Genomic DNA, 27,500 nt, shown 5'->3' with positions numbered 1-27,500 from the left:
TCTGATCCAGAATCAGAATCTTTCTTTGCCATTGAATTTACAAAGGAATTTTCGTGTTCTACTTGTCACAATAGATTTCTCTTTGAGAAATTCTGGTTATTGTTCCCGGGTAGAACGCATCGACACAGTACGGCGTCGCCCACGTCTTGAAAGAAATAGGTCTGTAAGTGTATTTGTTCTAAAAAAAAAAAAAAAAAAAAAAAGTGGAATTTTCTAGACTTTTCCCAGGAACAATCATTTTGTTGCCGTATGTTATATTTCGTGCTCAAAGTGCATGCTGCACACCGGGGAACCCCATTTCATTGTCTCTTCCGAAAGACTAGTTCCCAGACCACCACTGACGGTTTAGTGGAATAGGTGGGGATGGGAATATAAGCTCCAGGTACGTATATATCCGTTTGGTCTTCCGTCTCCTCCACACGGCAGACATATGGTGCGAAGGGGTGTGTGTACACTGAGGGAGTTTGGCGTGAATCTCAATATGACTCAGAATAATTGCGCGTGGACAACACGAGAATAGGAAAGAGAAGTCCACCCCCCCTCCCCCCACTCCCCCACCCCCGTCCCTCACTCCACCCAAACAAAAACAAAAACAAACAACACCCACCCCACCCCCAAAACAAACAAACAAAAACACACACACACAAAATCTCTATCTCAAGCAATGGTACAGGTACAAAGGTACACAGAGAAACTGTCATGATTCTACCTGTGACTTTGGGGCGCACTTTATCATACAACACACACACACACACACACACACACACACACACACACACACACACACACACACACACACACACACCAAACCCTCCCTTCTCGCCCCCCTTGCCCTCACACTAATCCTAAATTTCTCACCTGAGCATATTGGACGCCATCATCTTGACTCTCAGAGGTTCCAGTCGATCCCTCCGCCGCAGAAGACCCATCCACACCAGACGCAGTCACTGACGAATCAGACAAGCCCTCCGCTACAGAGAACCCATTAGTTATTGACGACGTCCCATCATCAGCACCGATCAAGGACATATTAGGCAACCCCTCGCCTGTAGAAAACCCACCAGGCACAAACCCTTCTGGTGCAGAAAACCCCTTTATTTCTGACTCTGCTGACCCAAACATTGAAGAATTGGGTAACCCGTGGGCTGCGGCAGAAGACCCATCTCCTCTTGACGTAATATTCATCACGACGGAAGAATTGTGCGCTGCGGCCGCAGGCTTGCCCATCATGCAGACCAAGACGAAGGGCATGTTCAACATGAGCGAGAACATCAGCACCAGGGCTAGGTGCATCTGCAGCGTCATGATGGCTCGCCAGGAGAGGATGGACTGAAGGACCGTGGGAGGGCTGTACCGGGAGGAGGGTCTCTGCGGAGGCTGCCGGGCGTCATCCTGCTGAGGGGACATGGTCTGGAAGGAAAGGGGTGTGTGTGTGTAGGGGAGAGGGGAGGGGGCGGGGACACAGGCACACGCGCGCGCGCGCGCGTGTATACACACTGACAAACAAACACGCACACAGATTCACATATACACACACGCGCGCGCGCATACATCATACACACATACAGGCACAGACATACACACACATATTCAAAAACACACATACACACGCAGACACATAGACACAGACACACAGACAGACACACTGAGACACACACACACACACACACACACACACACACACACACACACACACACACACACAAAAGCACACGAGCACACACACATACAAACACACCGCGGCACACGCCCCAACATACACATATTGCTAAATATTTTCAACGTTATCATTTCACTTCTATATCGGTGCATGGAGGAATTTTGTAATTAGACCACTGTTTATCCGTTAACAAAGGAAGCCTCATCGAACGGATAAAAAAAAAACCAAACCAACAAAAAACCACCACCACAACAACAACAAATAAACAACCCCTCAACATTTTTGCAAATTTCGCAGGTTTGCTTTCTACACCTGATACAAACGTGATATTTCAAAGGGAGAAACGCTCCAACACTACTAACCTGAGACCTGAATGTTTCCAAGGCACACTGACCGAAAAGCTGTGCTTCCGTTCAACCTGAGAAAACCGAACGGCAGCAGTGACATTATGCAACATCACACAGACACAGACACAGACACAGACACACACACACACACACACACACACACACACACACACGCAGATAGTGTTACTTGGTCGTATTATCTCTGACCTGAATTTTTATGTTTGACTTGTTCGTGCTCAAGGTATGAAGCAAACTGAGACGACCTAGGTCGTTTGCGATCTCAAGATTCAGTTTCAGTTACAGTTTCGCAGTAAAAAGGCGTCAAGACATGTCAAGGTGGTCTATGCACGCTACAACGCTACATATACCTGCTCGTAACACCTTAAAAAAAAAAAGAAAAAAAAAGAAAGAAAAAGGCGCCGTTACCTAAATTCGAAGCTAGGTCCCTCAGTTGATAGTCCAACGCTTTAACCACTCGGCTATTGCCTCCCATACATCACTACATGGACTAACAAATGGAGAGACGTATCATTTATCTAGTGCAATGTCTGTATAGGCATGTAGCATTCTCATCATGCAGACGTTATTAATATATTAATTAAAAGATATCGCTTACCATGTATGGCTTGGCTGGTCTGGTACATGGAGGCGCGAATGAGGGGCAGTGCTTAATTGGTGGAGGTGGGGACAGGGGGGGTGGGGGGTGGGTGCGGCGGGAGGGGTCGGGTGGGGGGGGGGGGGGGCGGAGGTGTAAAAGTGATGATGCTGGCACGTAGGTTGGATGAAGTGTGGATAGTTTCACAGACGTGTACGCGTGTGTATGTTTGTGAATATAATTATTTGTTTGCCACCTAGTAGAATAATACATCAAAATCAACGAATGCGTGGTCACATCAGGTCATTAAATCCTTTCGTCATTCCTTACTTTTTACCTATAACGGGTTGTCAGTTTTCAGCTGGCACAACCCTTGAACCTTGGGAGACCGTAAGATCAGCGTTGTGGAAGTTTTCAAAATGTACAGGCATTGTTATTTTAGCCTTGACCCCGACGGATAATCGTAGACCAATGAGTTGAGTCCAAGGATGTCAGTGTTGGCGTTCGCTTCAATCGAAGTCAAGATGTTCAGTAATGTAATGTTTTGTTGTTGTTGTTGTTGTGTATACAGACAGAGAATACATTAACTGACTCAGTACGGCCAGTCCTTTCTTCTCCTCTACACAGACACCTCGGATGTCCAGTGGGTTCTCAATGACCCAACCTTTAGCTTCTGTCGTCAGAATTGTGGTATTCTTTGTCAACATTCACCTCTTCGGTATATGAGCCTTCCTCTTGCAATATTTTGATGATGGTAATTGGGGTGAAACGCTGTTAACGTCGTCTCTTTCGCCGTTCGTATGGAGAGAGTTAATAAAAGGTGGTAATCAAGCTTCTGTGAGAGAGTAAGAAGAGAGGGGTGGGAGGTAGATGGAGACGGGTGGGGGGATCGAAAGAGAGTCGAAAGGGACGGTCAGACAGATCATCAGTACATAATTTATTTTTCATTAATCAAAATTCAATGACTGATTTTATTTTTTTACTGATGCCAAAGCCTTGTCTTAAAAACTGTCCCCATCGTACATGCACAATCTGACATAATCTATACAGTTGCAGTGGCACGCAGTTGATAAGATGTGCAGCAAAGATGTGACCGTGCATGGGGTTACTAGTGTGACAGTAATGATAGCAAAGCAGAGATGATTAACCCTTTGACTGCCATGCACAAAAAAAAACAGAAAGTAACGTTTCAAGTCATGAAACAACATCCAGAACAATCAGCCAAAAAGTGTGAAAATGGACTAGAGATATACCACTCTAAATCAATTGTGTGAAATTTCAGCCTTCCACAGTTATTTCCCTTCTTTTGATGTCATCGGTGACCCAGAATTCTACGGGCACGGCAGTAAAGGAGTTAAGAACAGAGTGCATGTGATGTAGGCCAACAGGACAGACACAGCAATACACTGAAAAAGATACAGACACACAGACAAACTGCTAGATCGAGATTTGGCAGGCACAGACAGATGATTCACTACAATCTTCAGTGTAAACTGCACGAAAGCATTGAGTCAGTCAGGTCTTAGCGGACCCAGCTATTTGCATGGGCAGCGCCGGCTAAAATTAATTTGCTTAGCGGCTCGAAGAAATTTTTCTAAGCCTGTGGAATTAGCATAGGACACAGCTCATGGTAGTATGATCGATATATCTGTTTTACTATGAATGGACATTATTTGGGAAACTTTAGTGTTTAAAATAAATGTCACAGTACTATAGTGTCTGGGTTTTTCAGTCTTGACCTAGTGTGGATTCCTTACAGTGTTCAAACTGTTCCTTTCTCACCTGTTTCACAGTATCATAAAGCACGATAATTAACATGTATGTGCATGTGTGTATTCGTGCACTGATGAACATGAGTGTGCTGTGTGCTTGGTCACCGTGTTTGAACTTGATGAATATTAATGCGTCAGTGTACGATAGAATCAAAGAGAAATTATCTAGCCAAGAACTATATAATTTTGATCAACACATCTGCCCTTATTAGTAACAGACGGACATACTTTGGAAAAAAAAAAACCGAAAAAAAAGAAAAAGAAAAAAAAAGTATGATTGATGTCCGTCGACCAACCGAACAGTTAAAGATAAAAATCTCCGAGTGAAAATCGGACATCCACCACGTCCTCGATTGCCGCTGTCTCGTCTTTCTTTGTCTTTTGCCACACGACATAGGGCATTCTCAAGGCAACCGACAGAATCATATATCCACGTCAAGTTAAGAGAGCAGGCAGCGGCCTACCGCTCAGCCGTGGCATGCAGACTGATGACATCACGGGATCAAGCTAACGTGTTCTAATTTTCGTCCCGGACACTGAAGGGAGGCACACACACACTGACTCACACACACACACACACACACACACACACACACTGCACGGCCCCCGGGCCCCCGCCAGACACACAAAAACTCTATATATCTCTCTCTCTTTCACACACTGCACACACACACACACACACACACACACACACACACACACACACACACACACAGACGCGCACTCGCGCGCGCGTAGCACTCATTTGATTTCGAAAGTACATTTGCGCTTTTAGTGGGATTGCTCTCCCTTCGCAGAAATGGCGGCTGTATCTGGAGGGAAGATGAACTACCTTTCGGCATCAACTATTCGATTACTTGGCAGTACGCAAGTCATAACATCAGTGTACAGTGTGGTCAAAGAACTGATTGAAAATTCATTGGACGCAGGGGCAAAATCAATCGAAGTGAAATTGGTATGGATCGAAATCTGTCCAAACTCGGCATATTCTTGATATATTATTGTATACAATTTTATTCTCTTCTTTCACAATCGTGTTGCAATTGCAGTGCAGCAAGGCAAGAATGATTGCGCATCATTAAAGAGAGAGAGAGAGAGAGAGAGAGAGAGTTATTCGGATGCTGACGCAGTAAATGGAAAGCCAATTGCAATACATATTTTATTTCAGAAAAAAATAGTAGTAGTGCTTTGTTGTGGTGTGAATCTCTCTCTCTCTCTCTCTCTCTCTCTCTCTCTGGGAGGGGGTAGGTATATAAGCATTCACCACATATTTTTTGCATTGGCCAGTTATGACCACACATGACACATGTACACACACACACACACACACACATACACACACACACAAACGTGCACGCACACGCACACACACACATGAATTCACTTGGATGTGTATGAACACAAAGCGCAAGAGATACAGACTGCGGTTCTCTTGTTCTTTCAGCTTCTCAGTTTTATGCATATAGTGTTCACACTTCCTTAATAATTAATAACACATCTCATACTCATGGAATTTAAAATTGTCAGTAAACTCACATGATTGCAGGAAAACTATGGACTTGATAAGATAGAAGTGAGAGACAATGGGAGCGGCATTTCATCTGCAGACATCCCTGTTGTTGCCAAGCGTCACTTTACATCTAAAATCACCTCACAGGCTGACTTAGAGACCCTGGCATCATATGGTTTCAGAGGAGAAGCACTGGGTAAGTTTGTCAAATGATGTCAATCATGCACAAAAAAAACAAAAAACAAAAAAAAACCACAAAAACCCAAAAACAACTGATAATGGCGCACAGTAGAATATTTAAAAGAAATTCAGATTGATCTTTCTTTCACAGCCTGTGATAGATCACTGGCAATTTTTTCAAACTCTTTCTGCGGTATACTAGAACTGGTAGAAGGAATTCTTATGTTTGCAGAATGTGATGTATTTAAAAAAAAATCAAAACAAATTATGTTGGAAAGTTCAGAACCCTCATAAAGATCTCTGATCTTCAGGGTTACATTATTTTGAACAAGATAACTGCAAATGTTTTGTATTCATGACCAGGTACTGCCCATGTCAGATGGAAATACTTTTAATTTCTTGAAGGCAAAACAAAATTGCATGTTTTTATCCCCTTATTCATGATGTTGGCTATTTTGTTATGTGTTGTTTAAGTACTAATGAAGAAAAGTTTCATGGAATCATGCCAATTGATATTAAGAAGAGAACCATGGCTGCTTTCTGCATCTGATACAGTGTCGATAGATAACAAAATTGTGATCATTGTGTGATCCAGTGGCTGTAAACTGAGAGCTTGTTAGATTATTTGTTTTCCTTTTATAAGCCACAGAAGGCACTTCACTGATTGAAATTTGAATATGTTACAGAATGGATGGTCATGGAATCACCTTAGTTGAGCAAGTTTCTGAGTGCAGGATTCATAGTCATGGAAGTCTTGAAAAATCTTGTAAAAACGCCTTGCTGTTCAGGGTCTGGAACAGTCATGGAATTTGAATAAAACCATTGACCAGTACCACTGACCAAAGTGCATGAAAACAACAAAAGTGATTGAAATTGAACATTGATACCAGTACATCTGTGAATCTCTTTTGTTGACAAATGATACAGCAAACATTTTTTAATATATTCAATTTATGTTGAGTTTAATATGGAAGATTTTCTGTCTTGTCTGGAAAAGTTCTGGAAAAAGGGTGGAATTTTTTGGGGGTCGCATATGTGGGTAAATGGATTATCCTAGAAATCCAGATAGACCAGGCTGTGTAAGAATATAGTAGCTTATTATATTCAGGTTTGCCATGCATGCAGCAAAGAATGTCAAACACCCAATGGTATCTGCTGTCAACATGTTTTTATTTTATTTATTTAATTTCTTTCTTTTTTACTTTTTTCAGCTTCCCTGTGCGCAGTGTCTGAAGTGTCAGTGACAACAAAGACAGAAGCTGAAGATGTCAGTCACAGCTACACTTTTAACAGTGAAGGTGACATCACGTGTACAGTACCGTCACATCTTGGACAGGGTAAGTAGATGTCTGAACACTCTCTGAAGTGCATACAAGTACATTTATATGCTCATACACACACAAAAAATGCCAACATGTACGTGTGTGCATGTACACACACACACGTGCACGTGCACACATGCACACACGCACACACACACACAGAAATACACACAGACTCACACATACAAAGTCTGTCTCAAAGACAGTGAATGCTCACACACATTCATACACAGGCAGAGAAAGACAGAGTGACACCTGCAGCCTCAGCTAGTTCCCACTGCCACTTGTCTACCATCTGTTGTTTTCAAGGCCTGACTAAGTGCGTTAGGCTACGCCGCTGGTCAGGCATCTGCTTGGCAGATGTGGTGTAGTGTATATGGATTTGTCCGAACGCAGTGACGCCTCCTTAAGCTACTGAAACTGAATACCATCTCATCCCTGCACCAAGCAATGGATGCACCCAGCAGTACATGCACACAGCAGTGAATGCATCCAGCAATGCATAATCGCTCAGCAGTGCAAGCGGGTCCCAAGGACTGTTTTAATATAATTTATAAGTGGTCCCAGACTCTCTTCAGAGGGGGACTCCAATGATGTGCATTCCAGTCAAGTTAACATAGCAGGCATATGTATGTGTTTGTGTGAATCAGAATCAGAATCATATTTATATGTGATGAGAACCGTAAATGAAAGGTTTTTATAGACACAACAATAAAGTGTAAAGAAAAAGAAAAAAAAACAACAACTAAACTAAATGTGTGTGTGTATGCACACACCTGTGTGTGTAGATCTCTCTCTCTCTGTATGTATATATAATATAAGAGAGATATCACTTGCCTTTCCAAACAGGTACGACAGTGTGCGCCAAACACCTGTTCAAGAACTTGCCGGTGAGGAAGCAGTACCACAGCTCGGTGAAGAAGAAGAAAGACGACTTGAAGAACGTGGAGAACCTGCTGTTGGCCTACTCCGTCATTCTCCCTGCTGTCCGCCTCTCTCTCCGGCACAATAAAGAGGTGGTGTGGCAGAAAGTGGTGCTGGAAGACACAGCGGCTGTCCTGCAGATCATTCTGGGGAAAAGCGTCGCGCGTCAGATGGAGTGGAGCCGGAGGAACGTAGAGGACCCGCAGGTAGGTGATTTTTATGCTGTTGGTGGTGGTTCTTTTTTTGTTGTTGTTGTTGTTGCTGCCCTATCATCTGCATTGTTTCAGTTGCATTGCTCCCATGCTGCTCATTTTGCGTGCCCCTTACACAGTCACACCTGGGTTCTTCTGTCAGTCTCAGCGCCGGCAGTCCACTGAAAACTGTTCATGTTAGTTTGCCTTGAGGCTACATATTAGAGGAGACCCAGCATTACAGTTGAGTTCTCTCTCTCTCTCTCTCTCTGTCTCTGTCTGTCTCTCTATATATGTGATTAGAGAAAGTTTGTTTTTAGTTTGTGTGTGTATCACTGTATGTACAGTTGCTTGCTCAAGCATGTGTGATTTCATTTTTTAAATTTTTATTTATTTATTTATTTTTTTGTCGATGGATGTAATGTTGAAAATGCATACATTTGTTTGGAAGAGTTTATATAAGGAGCAAATATCATGAACATTGGTGTCTTTTGATATTCTCCGTTTACGAAATTTTAAACACAAAGCAAAATAAGATAGTAAGATTGTGTGACTGATGTTGACTGCATTTATAAATTCTAACTTGCCTTCTGTATAAAAAGTTGATGGCAACCAGGCAATTTAAAATATCTGGCTACCAGGCAATTTAAAACATCTCCCAAATTCGAATACTCCAGTTATTTTTGTGCAGTTCAGTTACTCAAAGAGTTATCACTAGTTCAGACAAATCCATATACACTCCACCACATCCATTTATACATGTCCTCTTTAAAGACCTGATACTATAAATTAGTCTTTTCCGAAACTGATAAAAACACAGAAAGAGACATTTATTTCCAATAACTGCAGTACTATTAAAGGCGCCAAGTTGTGCGAGGCCAACAGGACTGCTGCAGCTGTTCAGAAGAGGCAGGTCAGAAAGTCACGGGCAAACAAGCTCCCTGACAATGATATGCCTGTCTTTGTCTGCCCCAACTGTCAGCGAACATTTCGTGCGCAGATGGGACTTTTCAGCCATCTGCGCATTCACAGATAGATTCATGAGCATCCCCCCCCCCCCACCACCCTCCCCCACATCCCCCAGCTGGATGACAACGATGGTCATCATCGATCTTGATGGACACACGCCACACCAGTACTATTGATAATTAGTATTATGAACCAGCTTGCATACCTTTTTGTAGGCGCACACACTTAAGAGGCAGCTGCACTCATTCCATGCCAGCACGCTTTCAATGCTGTGTTGTGCAGATTTATTTCATTTTATGGTAATGTTTCACACAAACCCAGGGTAGGCTGTCAAGGCCTGACCAGCATATTGGGTTTTTGCCAAGGTCAGGCAATCGCTCCATTTAATTATTTTAAAAGAAAAATTTTATTTTTTCCAGCAGATGTGGTAGATAGCATATGTGGATCAGTTTGCAGGCTTTGAGATCTCCATTCAAACGTCAGGCATATGCTCCGTTTAAAAAAAAAAAAAAAAAAATCCAGAAGATTTGGATAGCATCTGTAGATCAGTCAGCAGGCTTTCAGACCTCCATGGAACTGAAAGAGCAGTTGTCTCAGTTTTCACTCCCCTTCTTTCAGATGCAGCTGGAGCTGTGTGTACCCAAGGCCGGCTCGGACGTTTCCTCTCTTAGCCGATCTACTGCCGATAGATCTTTTCTGTGCATCAACGGTCGACCAGTGGTGGTGAAGGAGATTGACAAGGTAGTGTGTATGTGTTTTTAACACAGAGAGAAGTATTATGTGTGCTTACTTGACTCTGTGTGTGTGTACATTTGTGTGTGTGTGTGTGTGTCCGTGCGTTTGTGTGTGTGTGTGTGTGTGTGTGTGTGTGTGCTTGCTTGGCTCTGTGTGTGTGTACATTTGTGTGTGTGCGTGCGTGTGTGTGTGTGTGTGTGTGTGTGCGTGCATTTGTGTGTGTGTGTGTGTGTGTGTGTGTGTGCAGAGAGGAGAGAGATAATATGCAATGTAAGAAGCAGCATGCGAGATAGATAATATCTGAATTATTTCTAATAAGTGCATTGCCTATGTTATTGCAAGATATGTTACATCTTCAAATGAGATATTTGTATTTAGCAAACCAAACCTTACACACAGCAAGACATTTCCCATTTATGGACCAGAGCTGCCAGGCCCTGTTTCACCATAGTATTGTATTTTGGGAAAGGTACTTCACTCAGATTTTCCTCAATCCATCCCGGTTTGAATGGGTACCTGACTTTAGTTGAGGAATGTTGAAACGATTGGATGAGAAGACAGCCCAGCCTTCTTATGGCAAGCCCTGGACTCGGGGAATATGAATTTACAGCCATGATGGCCGTAAAAGACTAGGAGACTTTCAACCGTTTTATCCTTTTTTTTTTTTTTTAACTCACTCTGGAGGATGAAACGCTAAAGCGTTCCTGACGTGAGGTAGCGTTCCGGATGACGGAACGCTATAGCGGTTTTGACAATTCACAATTTTTCCATGTTTTCCTCATGGGATAGCATAACAGTTGCAGCTACACCGGGCATTGCGAATGTGTCAAGGGTTGAATGGAAAGTTTCTTCATGAGATTTCGTAACAACACACTCCACAGCGAGCCAGCGAGTTCAGGACCCCACACGACAAGCTAATCTGCATATGTATTGAAAATGGCATCACAGGCAATACAAGTGGAAATTTTTGGAGCAAACTTGATCACGACAGCTGCTTTTACCGCTGCTGAAGTGATTGAAATGCTTCAGACTGAAGGTTTCGACATTGATGAGGATGATGAAGATGTTGAATAAAGTATCTGCAGTGAAGAAAACTACCAGCAAGAAGCTTCTGATAGTGACTCAGCTTCTGAGAGCAGTGAAGAGGGAGGGGGGTGGGTGTTCACACAACGTGAGGAGAGGGGTCAGTGGGTCAAGTACAGTGAGTTTCATTCAGTTACTTTATGTTTTGTATTTTTTGTGATTTTTTTTTCCTAACCCTAACAAATGGGTCGTCTGTTGGGAAAAGCAAGGGAGATAAATATTCGTTCTGAGTGAGTTAAAGTCAAAGTTGACATTGCAAGACATTTCCAGTTAGTGAACCAAAGCCAACATGGCAAGACATTTCCAGTCAGGAAACCATAGCCAACATGGCAAGACATTTCCAGTCAGTAAACCAAAGCCAACATGGCAAGACATTTCCAGTCAGTAAACCAAAGCCAACATGGCAAGATGTTTCCAGTTAGCAAAACCCGATGCTAACAGCAAGACATTTCCAGTTAGTAAACCAAAGCTGACATGGCAAGACACTTCTAGTCAGTAAACCAAAGCCAACATGGCAAGACATTTCCAGTCAGTAAACCAAAGCCAACATGGCAAGATGTTTCCAGTTAGCAAAACCCGATGCTAACAGCAAGTAAACCAAAGCCAACATGGCAAGATGTTTCCAGTTAGCAAAACCCGATGCTAACAGCACGACATTTCCACTTAGTAAACCAAAGCTGACAAATCAGTCCTTTGACCACACAAACCTGAGACACACTCTTATGTATGTATAAAGTTCAATTTTTTCCAAAATTTAGTGGGTGCGGCTTATATACCAGTGCGCTCAATAGACCGAACTTTACGGCATATGGATCTGTCCTCACTCTATTGTCACCTTGAAGCTGAAGCTTCTCTTGTCCGTGTTTTTCCCTCAAGCTGGTCCGTCAGTACTACAACAACTGTCACGGGTGTGAGACGAGCCGTCATCCGGTGTACTTCTTCGGCGTCACTCTTCCCTCCAGGGATCTGGATGTTAACCTGGACCCCAACAAGACCTCTGTCATGGCAACCAGCATGGTCAGGGTCATGTTTGTTTGTTTGTTTGTCTGCTGGTTGGTTTTTGGTTGGTCTTAGTTTCTTTTTTTTTTTTTCCTCTCTCTCTCTCTTTTTTTTCTAAGTTCCCAGCGTGAGGTTTTCTTCAGTGACCAAAAAAGAATAGAAAATTAAACAAAGAACATATTCACACTCACTCTTTTACAAACATGTGTATGCATGCTCACGCTGGGACTTTCACACGAACACACACACACACACACACACACACACACATATTCACACACACACACATTCACACACGCACACAGACACACACACACACGCACATATACATGCACATATATACAAATGTAAGCATTCAATCACTTGCCAATTGTTAGTTTTTGCATTGTGTGCCTTTGAATGCATGTGATTATTATTATTGTCGTCACATATTAAAGTTCTGACCCATGTGTGTTGCAGCCCACAGTGCTGGAACAGCTGGAGGAGATGCTGCTGTACATTTACGGCCCTCTGGACCAGGCCCCCTCCTGGAGGTACAGGGACAGAGAGGAAGGGAAAGACAAGACCCCTGCAGCCGACTCTGGGAACGGCATGTCTGTCAGCGTTCTGGAACGTCTCAGAAAAGCTCCTCCCACCGAGCGTGGTGATGATGGTGACAGTCAAGATTCTGCACAAAAGAAGAGCACCAGTACAGAGAAGAACGTTGCAGAAAAATCGTCGTCACCGTCAACAGCAGCAGTTATCAGTTTTGAGTCCGCCCCAGGTGTGGAGAAGAGACAGATTATGCTCCACAATTCTGCAGGGAACGACAGTGACAATGTGAAACCTCCAGCAGAAGTACATGCTTCTAGCAGCAGTAAAAGTACATGCGGTGATGATGAGGCTTACACAAAAGAGAGGGGCGAGAACAACAACTGCACAGACCAGCAAGATAAACAGACGCTGAATACCGATGACCATAACAGTAACGTTTCAAAAGGAAGTTTCAGCGGAAGGTTGTCCCCACACGTACCACAAGACGTGGAGATGGAGAAAAGCTCAGAACCAGTGGCAACATCATCAGCAGAAATACTGATGAACAACACTGCAGCTAGGGTTGTGGAAAGCGTCAAGGAAAAGACAAGTAAAATGACCAGAGAGGAGGAGCTGGTCAACGTGACGACGGGAGATGATGGACAAACTGGCTCTGAGATTTCTAAGAAGACTGACCGACAGCCAGGTACATCCGGGTGGAGTCTTGGAACCAGCGTCCGATCAGAGAGTGGCACAGTTGTTCAGGTAGGAAGTTGGATGGAGGAGGAGAAGGAATTGTTTTTGATGTCCCGTCACACAGTCTGGTGATTGTAGACATCTTGGTGATTAATAAAGTATTAATTTTTGCATTTGAATGTTTGTCATAATCATTTAAAAGAAAAACAAGAAAAGAGGAGGGGGAAGGGGGCCCCAGGTGGGTGTGGAAGAGCACCCCAGCCAAACTTCACACTGAGAAATGAGACAGAAAAGTATTACTGTATCAGCATCAGTATCAGTGTCAGTATCAGCATCAGTATCAGTGTCAGTATCACCATCAGTATCAGAATCAGCATCAGCATCAGTATCAGTGTCAGTATCAGCATCAGTATCAGCATAAGCATCAGCATCAGTATCAGTATCAGCGTCAGTGTCAGTGTCAGTATCAGTATCTCCAGGATGTGTCACTGTGTTTGGACAAATCCATATATGCTACACCACATCTGCAAAGCAGATGCCTGATCAGCAGTGTAACCCAAGGCGCTTGGTCAGGCCTTTAGAAAAAAGAGAAAAAAAAAGAAGAAAAAAAACCAAAAAACAAAAAACAAATAAAGAAGTAAATGAATATTTAAATATGGAAAAAAAAGATGCTTCTACTACTACTACTACTACTATTACTAGTAGTAATAATAACAATGATAATAAGTAAATAAAATAGAATAAAAAGACAATAATGATAATATATAAACAAATAAGCAAATAATTGTAAAATGTAGACACACACACACACACACACACACACACACACTGTCTCTCAAGTTACCCTGCAAACCCCTGGATCCCCCACACTCTCAGTATCACACAGCAGTAGTGTCTATAGTGGCAATTGTTCATTGATTTTTCCTTTCAATAACTAGACCTACAACACTCTGAACTTGCTCTTTATTACACATTGTCTGTTTTTGTTGCATTTTAGACCTGCGTTTAGATTTCTTAGTTATCACGTATTCTGGGTTTGATGATATTTTGGACTTGTCTTTAATATTCTTAGTTACCATGTTTAATTTCATGTTTGTAATTATCTCAGCCTGTGCGTCTACTCGCACCAAGCCCGGTGCGGTTTCCCGGCAAGCGTCCTTTAGCTGCGTCCCCAGACCAAGGGACACCACCCCCGCAGAAACGTGGACGGGTAATTGTGTCATTGTGTGCCTTTGTGCGGGTTGGTGTGGTGGGTGTTGGTAGTGTTTATACGAGTGACTTTGCACCCTTGGCATTAATAATAATGTGAGTATCTGATTTTGAAGCAAACCTTATTTAAATGATTGGTTCTTTTTGGGATGGGAACTTGCACAATGAAGGGGGGTGGGAGGAGGAGGGGAAATGTACTAATTAACTGCAATGTTTTTAAAAGCGAATATGTGAAATGCTTTTATTGGAGAACATATGTTTATTACTCTTGTTTAATCAAGTAATCCGCGTATGTGGGGTGGGTGGGTGTGTGTGTGTGTGTGTGTGTGTGTGTGGGGGGGGGTGCGGGTGTGTGCTGATTATCTGGTTGCGGTTTTCTGCAATTTATCTTTATTCTTATCTGTCTATTATAATCAATGTGCAGTATAGTAGGCTATGCTTATAATTATATTCAAATAATGTTTCTTAATTCTTTCTGTTTTTACATTAAGAATACTAGTTATTACCTGCAGTGTGTGGATGTATGTATGAAACAGTGTATGTGATATTTTTTACATTTGTATCTTCGTAATATTCGTAAAAGCTGTTGTTGACTTTTACAGTTATGGTCCCCATGTTGTTTACTTGTCTGTGTTGTGATAATGCACCTGGCCAAATTTCTCCAGTTTGAGATAATAAAGTTATTCTTATCTTATCTTATCTTATGGAGGCAGAGAGAGAGAGAGGGGGGGGAGGAGGGTTCAGAGGGAGGAGGTGGGGGCATGGGGCAGTTTGTGGGTTAGAGATGGGAGGAGAACATTGAACGATGAACGATGATCTTAGTAGTTGCATTTCTTGTGAAGAGAGAGACAGAGAGAGAGAGGGGATGAGAGAGAGTGTATGTGTGCATGTGTGTGCGTGTGGTGTGTGTGCGCGTGGTGTGTGTGTGTGTGTGTGTATGTGTGTATGTGTGTGTGTGTGGGTAGATGTGCAATGTGGTTTGGCTGACTGAAATGGAGAGGCACGTAAATTTCAGTAATCTGTATATTTGTATATAGCTATTTCCTTTTGGTGCCATTTAATTTATCTTTTTATTTTCAATTCATTTTATTCATTTTATTTGTTTGTTGTTTTCTTCTTATGTTGGACATGTGCTGCTGCCAAAAAGAAAATCTCTGTACCAAAGTATAGACAATAAAGTTTGTGTGTTGTGTATTGTATTGTGTGTGTGAGTGAGTGTACTTGTGTCTGTGTGTGCGTAGTTATGTATATTTTATACAATCTTTTAACTTAGTTTATTTGAATTTTTTTTTTTTTCGCACATGTTAAACAGTGAAGTCCTCTGCTTGTCTGTAAACTACATAAACCAGTCTTGAGTCTTTGAATTTATATTGAATCTCACAGGCTTAGGCGTACACCATTGACAGGTACTACAGAAATTATGCCAGCTGCATAGACATGTGCACACTCATACATACACACATTCATGTAAATACATGCACATTTTGCTGTTTGTTATGCATCATATATTGTTGGTGTATCATCATGCTGAATGTCTTGTAGTTATACACGGGGACATGTGAAATGTCATTGGAATCTATGCTGGATCGTGAGTCACTTCTCTTAAACCTTGTACTGGTCTTTTCGCATTCATAAGTCTTCTTCTTCTTCTTCTGCGTTCACTCGTATGCACACGAGTGGGCTTTTACGTGTATGACCGTTTTTACCCCGCCATGTAGGCAGCCATACTCCGTTTTCGGGGGTGTGCATGCTGGGTATGTTCTTGTTTCCAAAACCCACCGAACGCTGACATGGATTACAGGATCTTTAACGTGCGTATTTGATCTTCTGCTTGCGTATACACACGAAGGGGGTTCAGGCACTAGCAGGTCTGCACATATGTTGACCTGGGAGATCGTAAAAATCTCCACCCTTTACCCACCAGGCGCCGTCACCGTGATTCGAACCCGGGACCCTCAGATTGACAGTCCAACGCTTTAACCACTCGGCTGTTGCGCCCGTCGCATTCATAAGTCTTGATGTGTTTCCACATGTACCAGCTAAAAAGAATATGAACAAAACAAAACAGAAACACATGCATATTTACTTGCTTGTTTCAGATGATTAATAGAAGAAAATTTATGAAAACATGATGCATGAAGCCCAGTTATACTTGAAATCAATACTGAAATCTGCTGTATTCTTTTTTGTGTGTGTGTTGTTGTTTTTTCCTTACAGATTCATAGCCTGTCACAGTCATACACTCACACATAACTATGAATGTAATGTTGCTGTTTTGTGTTTGTAATTTTCAGAAGTTATCCCCTGCAAAATCCACGCTGTATGATATGATCAACAACACAGCTGTTAAGCGACCAATGGCGGCTCGAGATTTCTTTTTTAAGGACAAGAGGCCTACAGGTAAGTGTGTTTCAAGCTATGTATGTCTGTATGTTTGTATATATATCCATACATGTTTGTGTGTATAGGCTTGTGTGGGCATTCCTATCCTCAGTCCCCTACTTGCATTACTCATGTACGTTCAGTATCATTCCCTGTGTTATGCTTCTGCTCCTATTTTTTTTCTCTGTCTCTTCTTATTATGTAAAAGAATTATCTTTTAAAACAGTGATTTCAGTTTCTTCAGAAAGGTACCTTTTCTGCCTGCCAGGATTCCTTTCCGTCGTGTCAGTTTTTTTTTCTCTCTTTATTAGTTAGTTCAGTCAACACGTTAAAGAAACAGTGTGTGTTTAACTCTCTCTATACGAATGGCGAAAGAGACAACGTTAACAGCGTTTCACCCCAATTACCATCATCAAAATATTGCAAGCGGAAGGCTCTTATACTGAAGAGGTGAATGTTGACAAAGAATACCACAATTCTGACGACGGAAGTTAAAGGTTGGGTCATTCAGATACCCACTGGACATCCGAGGGGTCTGTGTAGAGGAGAAGAGAGGACTGGCTGTATTGAGTGAGTTAATTCCCTGGACACAACACCATGTATTTTGGCCTGGAAATCTCATCACTGGTGAACACTGCAATGCCTGATTCTGTCATGTAGGACTAAAACCGGCATAGATTTCATTAAAGCCTTTATTTTTCTTTTAAAAAAAAACAACAACCACACTCACACACAACAACAAACAGATGATATCTGTGCAGGCTGGGATGTGTAACAAATAAACACCCAAGAAATAAGGCAGAAAAAGATCTCTCTCACCTCCGCCGCACTCACTCACCTCTCATTCTACACACCAAGACCAAACAAGAATTTGCATTTTTCACATTTCAGTTCAAGTTAATTCTTTTCTCTTCCCTCAGATCCCTGCGCACTTTGAAATACTTAAAACACAAAACACAACACAATACAAAACACACAGTGAACCATATGGACGACGACCTGACTTATTCAGTGGCTGTGGTGCAACCTCCAGGGCGATGCGCTGTCTACCGTCTCTGTCTTCAGGTGCCAACTTTGTGGTGCCATCCTCCCATGGAATATAGTGTCGCAGGCCTCTGCTGCAGATTCATGCTGCAGTCTTCTGTGGAAGCCCGGGTCTGCTCATCTTCTGAATTCTTGAGTCTCGTTGCAGTCTTCTTCAACTAAGTTCAAGTGTCTTCATTACGTCTGTATAAAGAGTTCGTAAATGTCTTCAGCTTCTCAGTACAGCTGACCAACGACATGCCAAGAAGCTCAACCACTTCCACACAACATGCCTAAGGAAGCTACTGAACATCAAGTGGCAAGACAGGACCCCAGACACGGAGGTGCTTGCAAAAGCCACCCTTCCCAGCATCTTCACCATCCTGATGCAGTCCCAGCTTTGCTGGGCTGGACACGTGGCGCGCATGCCAGACCATCGGCTGCCCAAAAGGCTCTTCTATGGCGAGCTGCAACAAGGGAAGAGATCACACGGAGGTCAGAAGAAGCGCTTCAGAGATACTTTGAAAGTCTCTCTGAAAGCGTTTGATATCAACCCTGACTCCTTGGAGGAATCTGCAGTGGACCGTGACAAATGGCGCGCTGCTGTGCACAAAGGTGCCAAGTTGTGCGAGGCCAACAGGACTGCTGCAGCTGTTCAGAAGAGGCAGGCCAGAAAGTCACGGGCAAACAAGCTCCCTGACAATGATATGCCTGTCTTTGTCTGCCCCAACTGTCAGCGAACATTTCATGCGCAGATTGGACTATTCAGCCATCTGCACACTCACAGATAGATTCATGAGCATCACCCCCCCACTACCACCACCCTCCCCCCATCCCCCAGCTGGATGACAACGATGGTCATCATCGATCTCGATGGACACACACCATACACCACAGCTGACCACCTCTTTTGCTGACTTCTTCTTGACTGCCCAGAGTAGAACCTCCTGTCTTTCCACCTAACTGTTGTTGGCCAGTCCGTGCATCACTCACCCTAGTCACATCACTCGATGACTGTGCAGGCAGCGCGTGGCTCATGGAATATGTAAAACAGGCTCATGAAATGAGGACAAAACATGTGCGTCTCACAAACACGACATGCTGACAAGACAAGACACAACCTGAGCTGTGACAGTATGCCTACATGTTTTGAGAAGTGCTGTTTGAAATGTAACAGACAGAAAATGGGGACCAGAGCTGCATGACAGGAGTGTGTTTCAGTTGTGGAAGCGAACCCACATGCTGACTACGATGAGGTGACAGACCGCCTGGCCAAGATGTGGGATGAGCTGCCAGAAGAATCACGTGTCATCTTTCGTGAAAAGTGCTGGTACGATACGCAGAGGTGGGTGTGCTCCTTTTTTTTTTCTGGCATTTTTTTTTATTCAGACAGAGATCTACAGATAAAAGATAATTTTGTTCACTGGGAAGTTACAACACTGTATGTTCGTATCTTGTTATGAACTATCCCCCCTTCCTCCCCTGACCCCCCCAATATTCCTTGTAACCCCGGTGCACTTGGTAATAAAGACATATTCTATTCTATTCTATATAGCTCTGAGTATCATTCATTCCACATCAACATGGGTAGAACAGTAAATACTCATTCAAACATTATGTATGTGTTATTACAATGCCCAGTTTACAATACTAATAATGGCACAGTTTCAAGTATCCATTGTGTGCTTTTTGTGTGTGTGTGTGTGCCCCCCAAAATTTGTGACTTTATGTTTTCTGCTTTTCGATGGTGATGAACTGTGATGGGGGTGTCCATTGATAATGCTGCTGCAGGGGGTCCATTTAGGTTCAGGACAACAGGACAAGGCTGTACTGTCATAATAACATGTCCCAGCATCAGCTAGTCCGAGAGATGCAGACACCTGTAGTTGTTGGTCAGGAAATTTGAGCACCAGTCCCTAAGACGCATCCATGAAGTGGATGAATTTTGTATTTGTATTCTTTTTTATCACAACAGATTTCTCTGTGTGAAATTCGGGCTGCTCTCCCCAGGGAGAGCGCGTCGCTACACTACAGCGCCACCCTTTTTTTTTTGTATTTTTTCCTGCGTGCAGTTTTATTTGTTTTTCCTATCGAAGTGGATTTTTCTACAGAATTTTGCCAGGAACAACCCTTTTGTTGCCGTGGGTTCTTTTACGTGCGCTAAGTGCATGCTGCACACGGGACCTCGGTTTATCGTCTCCTCCGAATGACTAGTGTCCAGACCACCACCCAAGGTCTAATGGAGGTGGAGAAAATATCAGCGTCTGAGCCGTGATTCGAACCAGCGCGCTGAGATTCTCTCGCTTCCTAGGCGGATGCGTTACCTCTAGGCCATCACTCCATCACTGTATGGTCCCACCCAGCCTTCCCATTTGAGTCCACAGCGTCCTCATCTCCTGGTTAGGAGGTAGCTACTGGCTGCAGATACCCACCTCAGATGGGGCTGGAACCTGCTTCTTCCCAGTCAGTCCACGACGCTGACCACTTCATGGTATGGTGGCTGGTAGTTTGCTCGTTTTCTGTATGACCTTGCAGGTATACAGGAGCACACACACACACATGCACACAAAAGTGGACGTGTGTTGCTATAAATTTAGGTGAATGTGACAGATAAACATATCTTAGATGCACAGAGTGTGATATACATGTATGTACAGGTGAATGTGACAGGTAAACATATCTTAGATGCACAGATGCACAGAGTGTGATATACATGTATGTACACACACATGTGCGCACACACACACACATGCCTGAACGTGCGTCCACCCACACTGAGGCATAGACATGTGCAAGGACACACAGAGAACAATATGCGTAAACATGTCTTTGTACACACATACGCATGCACACACATATGTACGTATATATACACAAACCCATGCATGCACACACACACACACAAATACATGGGCGCGCTCACACACACACACACACATGTAGTCACACATCACACTACTCACATGCGCATGTGCTTGCGCAAACACATGCACGCGCACACACACACACACACACACACACACAGACAGACAGACAGACACACACACACACACACACACACACACACACACACATTACAAGCCTTCACTCACACACCACACAGGATCAGTATTTTTAAGGTCACATACTTTTGACAGATACAACAAGGAAGTCGCTGCAGCCAAAAATGTCACAGGAAAAATTAAAGCCAGTGTCAGCACCAAAGCAAAACCAGTAAGTCATTTTCTTCTTATATGTATATTCTTCTTCTTCTTCTTCTTCTTCTGCGTTCGTGGGCTGCAACTCCCACGTTCACTTGCATATACGCGAGTGGGCTTTTACGTGTATGACCGTTTTTACCCCGCCATGTAGGCAGCCATACTCCGCTTTCAGGGGTGTGCATGCTGGGTATGTTCTTGTTTCCATAACCCACCGAACACCGACATGGATTACAGGATCTTTAACGTGCGTATTTGATCATCTGCTTGCGTATACACACGAAGGGGGTTCAGGCACTAGCAGGTCTGCACATATGTTGACCTGGGAGATCGTAAAAATCTCCACCCTTTACCCACCAGGCGCCGTCACCGTGATTCGAACCCGGGACTCTCAGATTGAAAGTCCAACGCTTTAACCACTCGGCTATTGCGCCCCTCTTATACGTATATAATATCTATTATTATTATTATTGCTGTTATTATTATTCTCTCCTTTTCTTTTTGATAATTTGAGGAATGTATAGCAAAGTCTTTTCTTATATTGAAATAGTGTCTATTATTATTATTATTATTGCTATTATTATTATTCTCTCCCTTTCATTTTGATAATTTAAGGCATGTATAGCAATATGAAACTGGCTTTGCAAACATTTATTTCTTGGAATATAAAGAAAGAAAATACTTGAGTACAAAGTAGAGGTAGCGCCACCGTGTGTAATGTGTCTGTATGAGTATGTGTGTGTGTGTGCGTGTCTGGTTGAATTCATTTTGTTGTTTCTTTTTGTTTCAACATTATTTTTTGTGAAGCATATTTATTGTTTAATTACACATACTTAACCGTGACCCAACTAGTGCAGACTCCGGCAGGGGTCTGACATTCCTGTCCTGTGCAAACTACTATCCGCCTATGCGGAGGAAATGAAAATACTACGGCCGATAACCTCCCGGAAGTAGGTAACCTCCCCTTTGTCCCCCTGGCTAGCGTCCTCTTTTTCCGGCAGCCATCATGACTCCTGTTCCTGTGCTCTCCATACGGCTTAGTCTTTTCATATTTTCTGTCTGTCTGTCGATTCTCTGGCGTTCTTGTTTTTTGTCAAATTATGTCTCCAACCAGGTCACATAATTATGTAGCTCGATTGGGCGATCGCGCTAAAATTAAGGCGCGATCGCATTATTGTTTTCTCTTGTGAAGCACATTGGGTTGTGAATTGTCCTAGAAGGTCAGCTGTACGCTACAGAATGTTTCATTGTTATTATGATTAATCCTTTGTTTAATGTTGCCCAGTTGGGAGGATTTGTAAAGGGTTCACATGATGTTTATTTTTTGTCGCTGTGTTAGCAGCATTCATACAGCATTCACAAGAAGTATATTTTCATGTTGTTGTGTTGGGAGCATTAATACAGCGTTCACAAGAAGTATATTTTCATGTTGTTGTGTTATCAGCATTCATACAGCGTTCACAAGAAGTATATTTTCATGTTGTTGTGTTATCAGCATTCATACAGCGTTCACAAGAAGTATATTTTCATGTTGCTATGTTAGCAGCATTCATACAGCATTCACAAGAAGTATATTTTCATGTTGCTGTGTTGGGAGCATTCATACAGCGTTCGCAAGAAGTTCATTCTAATGTTGCTGTGTTAGCAGCATTCACACAGCGTTCACAAGAAGTTTATTCTAATGTTGCTGTGTTAGGAGTATCAATAAAGGGTTCACAAGAAGTTTATTTTCATGTTGCTGTGTTAGCAGCGATTTTTAATTTTAATTTTAATTTTTTTTATACAAGGTGCACATGTTGCTGTGTTAGCAGCATTAACTCACTCAGTACGGCCAGTCCTCTCTTCTCCTCTACACAGACCCCTCGGATGTCCAGTGGGTGTCTGAATGACCCAACCTTTAGCTTCCGTTGTCAGAATTGTGGTATTCTTTGTCAACATTCACGTCTTCAGTATAAGAGCCTTCCACTTGCAATATTTTGATGATGGTAATTGGGGTGAAACGCTGTTAACGTCGTCTCTTTCGCCGTTCGTATGGAAAGAGTTAATGCAGGGTTCATACAAAAAGAAGGACCTCTCAGGAACTTTCACTTTTCTTCTTGGAGGCATGGTGAATTGATGCTGAATTTTTAGCGGATGGTGGTGTGTGCAGACAATATAATGAGCACCACTCCTGACCAGAGGTGCTTTCTTGCAGTTCTTGACAATGATAACCCACAGCTTTTCTTAGTAAAGTGACAGGCGCATTAGCCGAGTGGTTATAGCGTTGGAGTTCCAATCTGAGGGTCCCGGGTTCGAATCTCGGCAACGGCACCTGGTGGGTAAAGGGTGGAGATTTTTTTCCGATCTTCCAGGTCAGCATAATGTGCAGACCTGCCAGTGCCTGAACCCCCTTTGTATGTACATGCAAGCAGAAGATCAAATATGCACATTAAAGATCAAGTAATCCATGTCAGCGTTCGGAGGGTTATGGAAACAAGAATATACCCAGCATGCACATCCCCGAAAACGGAGTATGGCTGCCTTCATGGTGGGGTAAAAACAGTCATACACATAAAAGCCCACTCATGTACATACAAGTGAATGTGGGAGTTGCAGCCCATGAACGAAGAAGAAGTTAGTAAAGTGAGAGCTGTATGATCAACAATTTCTCCACTGCTATGCGAAGTCATTTACAGCTTAGTATTTTTGTGAAGGATTATGACTCTCAAACTAGGAGGCAAGATTGCACTAGTTCTTAGTGCTGCAGCCTTGTTTTTTTTGTTTTTTTTTCAACATACTATGAAAATGTACCTGCTTTTATGAAGGGTATGGCAGAGGTATGAAAACATACCTGCTTTTATGAAGTCGTCCATAACGTTTTGTAAAGTCTATACAAAGTGAACTTCATCTTCAATTGATTCTGAATACAGTCTTGTCAGTGGTTAATCCCAGCAACAGAAGATAATCATATAATCTGCATGTAAGTTTTTGGATCCTGATTGTATTGACTTCATGTCAGTTTTTAAATCCCAGTTATACAGACTTTTTGTGAGTTTTTGAATCTCAGTGACAGTACTGATTATGGGTATGGCCGAGGTATGAAAACTTACCTGCTTTTATGAAGTGGTCAGTAACTTTTTGGGAAGTCTATACTTCATTATTTGTGACACATCATTGCCGCATCAGTGACATGTGTCAGTTTACTCATTATCGTGACACGTCATGTCGCATCAGTGACATGTGTCACTTCACTCACTATAGTGACACAGCATTGCCGCATCAGTGACATGCGTCACTTTACTCAGCAGATGAGCGTGAGAGACATGGTTGCAGCCAGCAGTACTCAGCCCAGCCCCGGCAGAGCAATGAAGAAAAAGGTTGTCCTTCCATCTGCCCCTGTGACTGACGTTGAGTTCAGTATGACACAGCTGGAGAGCAGCGTTCATCTGGCCACATCTTTCAGGTTTGTTTGTTCTTTGTTGTAAGTATATGTTTGAAAGTTATGTGTTTGTGTATTTGTGTGCGTGTGTGTGTGTGTGTGTGTGTGTGTGCGCGCGCATGTGTGTGTGTGTGTGTGTGCGTGTGTGTGTGTGTGTGTGTGTGTGTGTGTGTGTGTGTGTGTGTGTGTGTGTGTGTGCGTGTGTGTGCGTGTGTGTGCGTGTGTGTGTGTGTGTGTGTGTGTGTGTGTGTGTGGATGAGAGAGAAAGAGAGAGAGAGAGATGGAGAAACTCAGATTCATATGATCTAGCCACAGTCCTGTACTAACAAAGAGGCAATTACAACATTTGATAATGTCACCAGAACTGTAACAGTTAATCGTGACATAAATATCTCTCTTAACTGAAAAGCTTTAGAGAAATGTAGTGCCAAGTTGTATAACACCATCAGCAATCAGCGAACTTAAGTCAGAATATACATGGACATGCCTGATATTTCTTTAGGATAAATTTTAGGCAAAGATCAAACAAAACGGAACATTTCAAAACAAAGTGAACTTCATCTTCAATTGATTCTGAATACAGTCTTGTCAGTGGTTAATCCCAGCAACAGAAGATAATCATATAATCTGCATGTAAGTTTTGGGATCCAGATTGTATAGACTTGATGTCAGTTTTTAAATCCCAGTTATGCAGACATTTTGTAAGTTTTTGAATCTCAGTGACAATAGTGATTATGGGTATGGCAGAGGTATACACATATGCATTGTTTAAATCTTTCAACTTTCCATTTACATTATTTGTACCCCAAATACTGATTTATTCGAATCACCAAATTACTTCCCTCGGACTGAGTACAGATATTTCCATTCTGCAATGGGCACGTCCAGTTCTGCCTTCTTGATCAGTTGTGTTCTCACTTGGTGCTTTTAGCTTGTTGACTCACTTGTGTAAACAAAGTGAGTCTATGTTTTAACCCAGTGTTCGGTTGTCTGTGTGTGTGTGTGTGTGTGTGTCTATGGTAAACTTTAACACTGACATTTTCTCTGCAAATACTTTGTCAGTTGACACCAAATTTGGCATAAAAATAGGAAAAATTCAGTTCTTTCCAGTCATCTTGTTTAAAACAATATTGCACCTCTGGGATGGGCACAAAAAAAAAAGAAAAAAAAAGAAGCCTAATTATATGCAAACTGCATTTACTGTTATATTTATATTTTTTGTATTCTCTAAACTTGGCACTTTGACCTCTTATTCTGACCCAACAACAAGAGGAGTCATTATTATCATTTTTTGTTCAAACAGGAACTTCTTTTGCTAAGCATGGAATTTTTATTTATCTGCAAACGTTTTGGTGCAGATAGTAAAGAAGGGAAATTACTCTGTAATTAATGCTAGGGGACTTAATTTATCACAAGTGAGTCTTGAAGGCCTTGCCTCTCTTGTTGACTTTAACCTCAACATTGTTTGCCATTGTTTTCAAGGGGATTGAGCGTGTTTTTGACGGCATTGTGTGCGTTTTGTGAATGAAGTATAATTTGATGACAGTGGCTTAGCTCCTGTTGGGTTGGTCCAGTCCACAGAAACTGCAGTGCAACTGCACCGATTGGGGTGCAAAGTGTTAAAAAAAACCCAAACCATCTTGTGAATGAATGAATGATATGGATACTTATATAGCGCCTATCCTTGGTCAGGGACCAGGTTCTAAGCTCTTTACAAACATGTAGTCATTTGCACAACAGGCTGCCTACCTGGGTAGAACCGACTGATGGCTGCCATTGGGCGCTCATCATTCGTTTCCTGTGTCATTCAATCAAATTTCAGGCATGCATATATAGACACTCAGACAGACATGTAACATTTTACGTGTATGACCGTTTTGTTTATTTACTCCCGCCATGTAAGCAGCCATACATTTTTAGGGGGGTGGATGCTGGGTATGTTTTTGACGGCACTGTGTGCGGTTTGTGAATGACGTATAATTTGATGACAGTGACTCAGCTGCTGTGGGGCTGGTCCAGTCCACAGAAACTGCAGTGGCAGCTGCACCGATTGGGGTGCAAAGTGTTAAAAACAAGAGAGGCAAGGCCTTCAAGACTCACTTGTGATAAATTAAGTCCCCTAGCATTAATTACAGAGTAATTTCCCTTTTTTACTATCTGCACCAAAACGTTTGCAAAATGAATAAGAATTCCTTGCTTAGCAAAAGAAGTTCCTGTTTGAACAAAAAATGATAATAATGACTACTCTTGTTGTTGTTTCAGAATAAGAGATCAAAGTGCCAAGTTTAGAGAATACAAAAATATAAATATAACAGTAAATGCAGTTTGCATATAATAAGGCTTCTTTTTTAATTTTTTTGTGCCCATCCTAGAGGTGCAATATTGTTTTAAACAAGATGACTGGAAAGAACTGAATTTTTCCTATTTTTATGCCTAATTTGGTGTCAACTGACAAAGTATTTGCAGAGAAAATGTCAATGTTAAAGTTTACCACGGACACACAGACACACAGACACATGGACACACACACACACAGACAACCGAACACCGGGTTAAAACATAGACTCACTTTGTTTACACAAGTGAGTCAAAAACAAACCAACATGTGAATGAATGAATGATATGGATACTTAAATAGCGCCTATCCTTGGTCAGGAACCAGGCTCTAAGCTCTTTACAAACACGTAGTCATTTGCACAACAGGCTGCCTACCTGGGTAGAACCGACTGATGGCTGCCATTGGGCGCTCATCATTCGTTTCCTGTGTCATTCAAT

General features: G+C 42.5%; 2 protein-coding genes across 4 annotated transcripts in view; one reads left to right on the top strand and one right to left on the bottom strand.

The window, feature by feature from the left end:
• Positions 1-2,090, bottom strand: part of LOC143279331 (putative transporter slc-17.2) — an 18,583-nt gene extending 16,493 nt beyond the window's left edge. For both annotated transcript variants that reach the window (XM_076583350.1, XM_076583351.1), the window contains exons 1-2: positions 2,023-2,090; positions 859-1,410 (exon numbers count right to left, since the gene is read on the bottom strand). In XM_076583350.1, coding sequence (XP_076439465.1) covers positions 859-1,407 — 549 coding nt within the window. In that variant the 5' untranslated portion in view covers positions 1,408-1,410; positions 2,023-2,090. The remainder of the gene's footprint in view (positions 1-858; positions 1,411-2,022) is intronic.
• Positions 2,091-5,167: 3,077 nt separating this feature from the next.
• LOC143298741 (PMS1 protein homolog 1-like) overlaps positions 5,168-27,500 on the top strand; it is a 33,162-nt gene continuing 10,829 nt past the window's right edge. The window contains exons 1-12 of one of the 2 annotated variants that reach the window (XM_076611677.1): positions 5,168-5,329; positions 5,921-6,080; positions 7,276-7,401; positions 8,236-8,516; positions 10,089-10,211; positions 12,165-12,305; positions 12,747-13,565; positions 14,605-14,706; positions 17,000-17,105; positions 19,332-19,455; positions 21,248-21,323; positions 24,592-24,749. In XM_076611677.1, the coding sequence (XP_076467792.1) occupies positions 5,174-5,329; positions 5,921-6,080; positions 7,276-7,401; positions 8,236-8,516; positions 10,089-10,211; positions 12,165-12,305; positions 12,747-13,565; positions 14,605-14,706; positions 17,000-17,105; positions 19,332-19,455; positions 21,248-21,323; positions 24,592-24,749 (2,372 nt within the window). In that variant the 5' untranslated portion in view covers positions 5,168-5,173. The remainder of the gene's footprint in view (positions 5,330-5,920; positions 6,081-7,275; positions 7,402-8,235; positions 8,517-10,088; positions 10,212-12,164; positions 12,306-12,746; positions 13,566-14,604; positions 14,707-16,999; positions 17,106-19,331; positions 19,456-21,247; positions 21,324-24,591; positions 24,750-27,500) is intronic. The other variant, XM_076611685.1, reaches the window with a different exon arrangement.

The sequence above is a fragment of the Babylonia areolata genome, chromosome 2 (genome assembly GCF_041734735.1).
Source record: "Babylonia areolata isolate BAREFJ2019XMU chromosome 2, ASM4173473v1, whole genome shotgun sequence".
NCBI lineage: Eukaryota > Metazoa > Mollusca > Gastropoda > Neogastropoda > Buccinidae > Babylonia > Babylonia areolata.
This window is presented reverse-complemented; position numbering and strand designations above follow the sequence as displayed.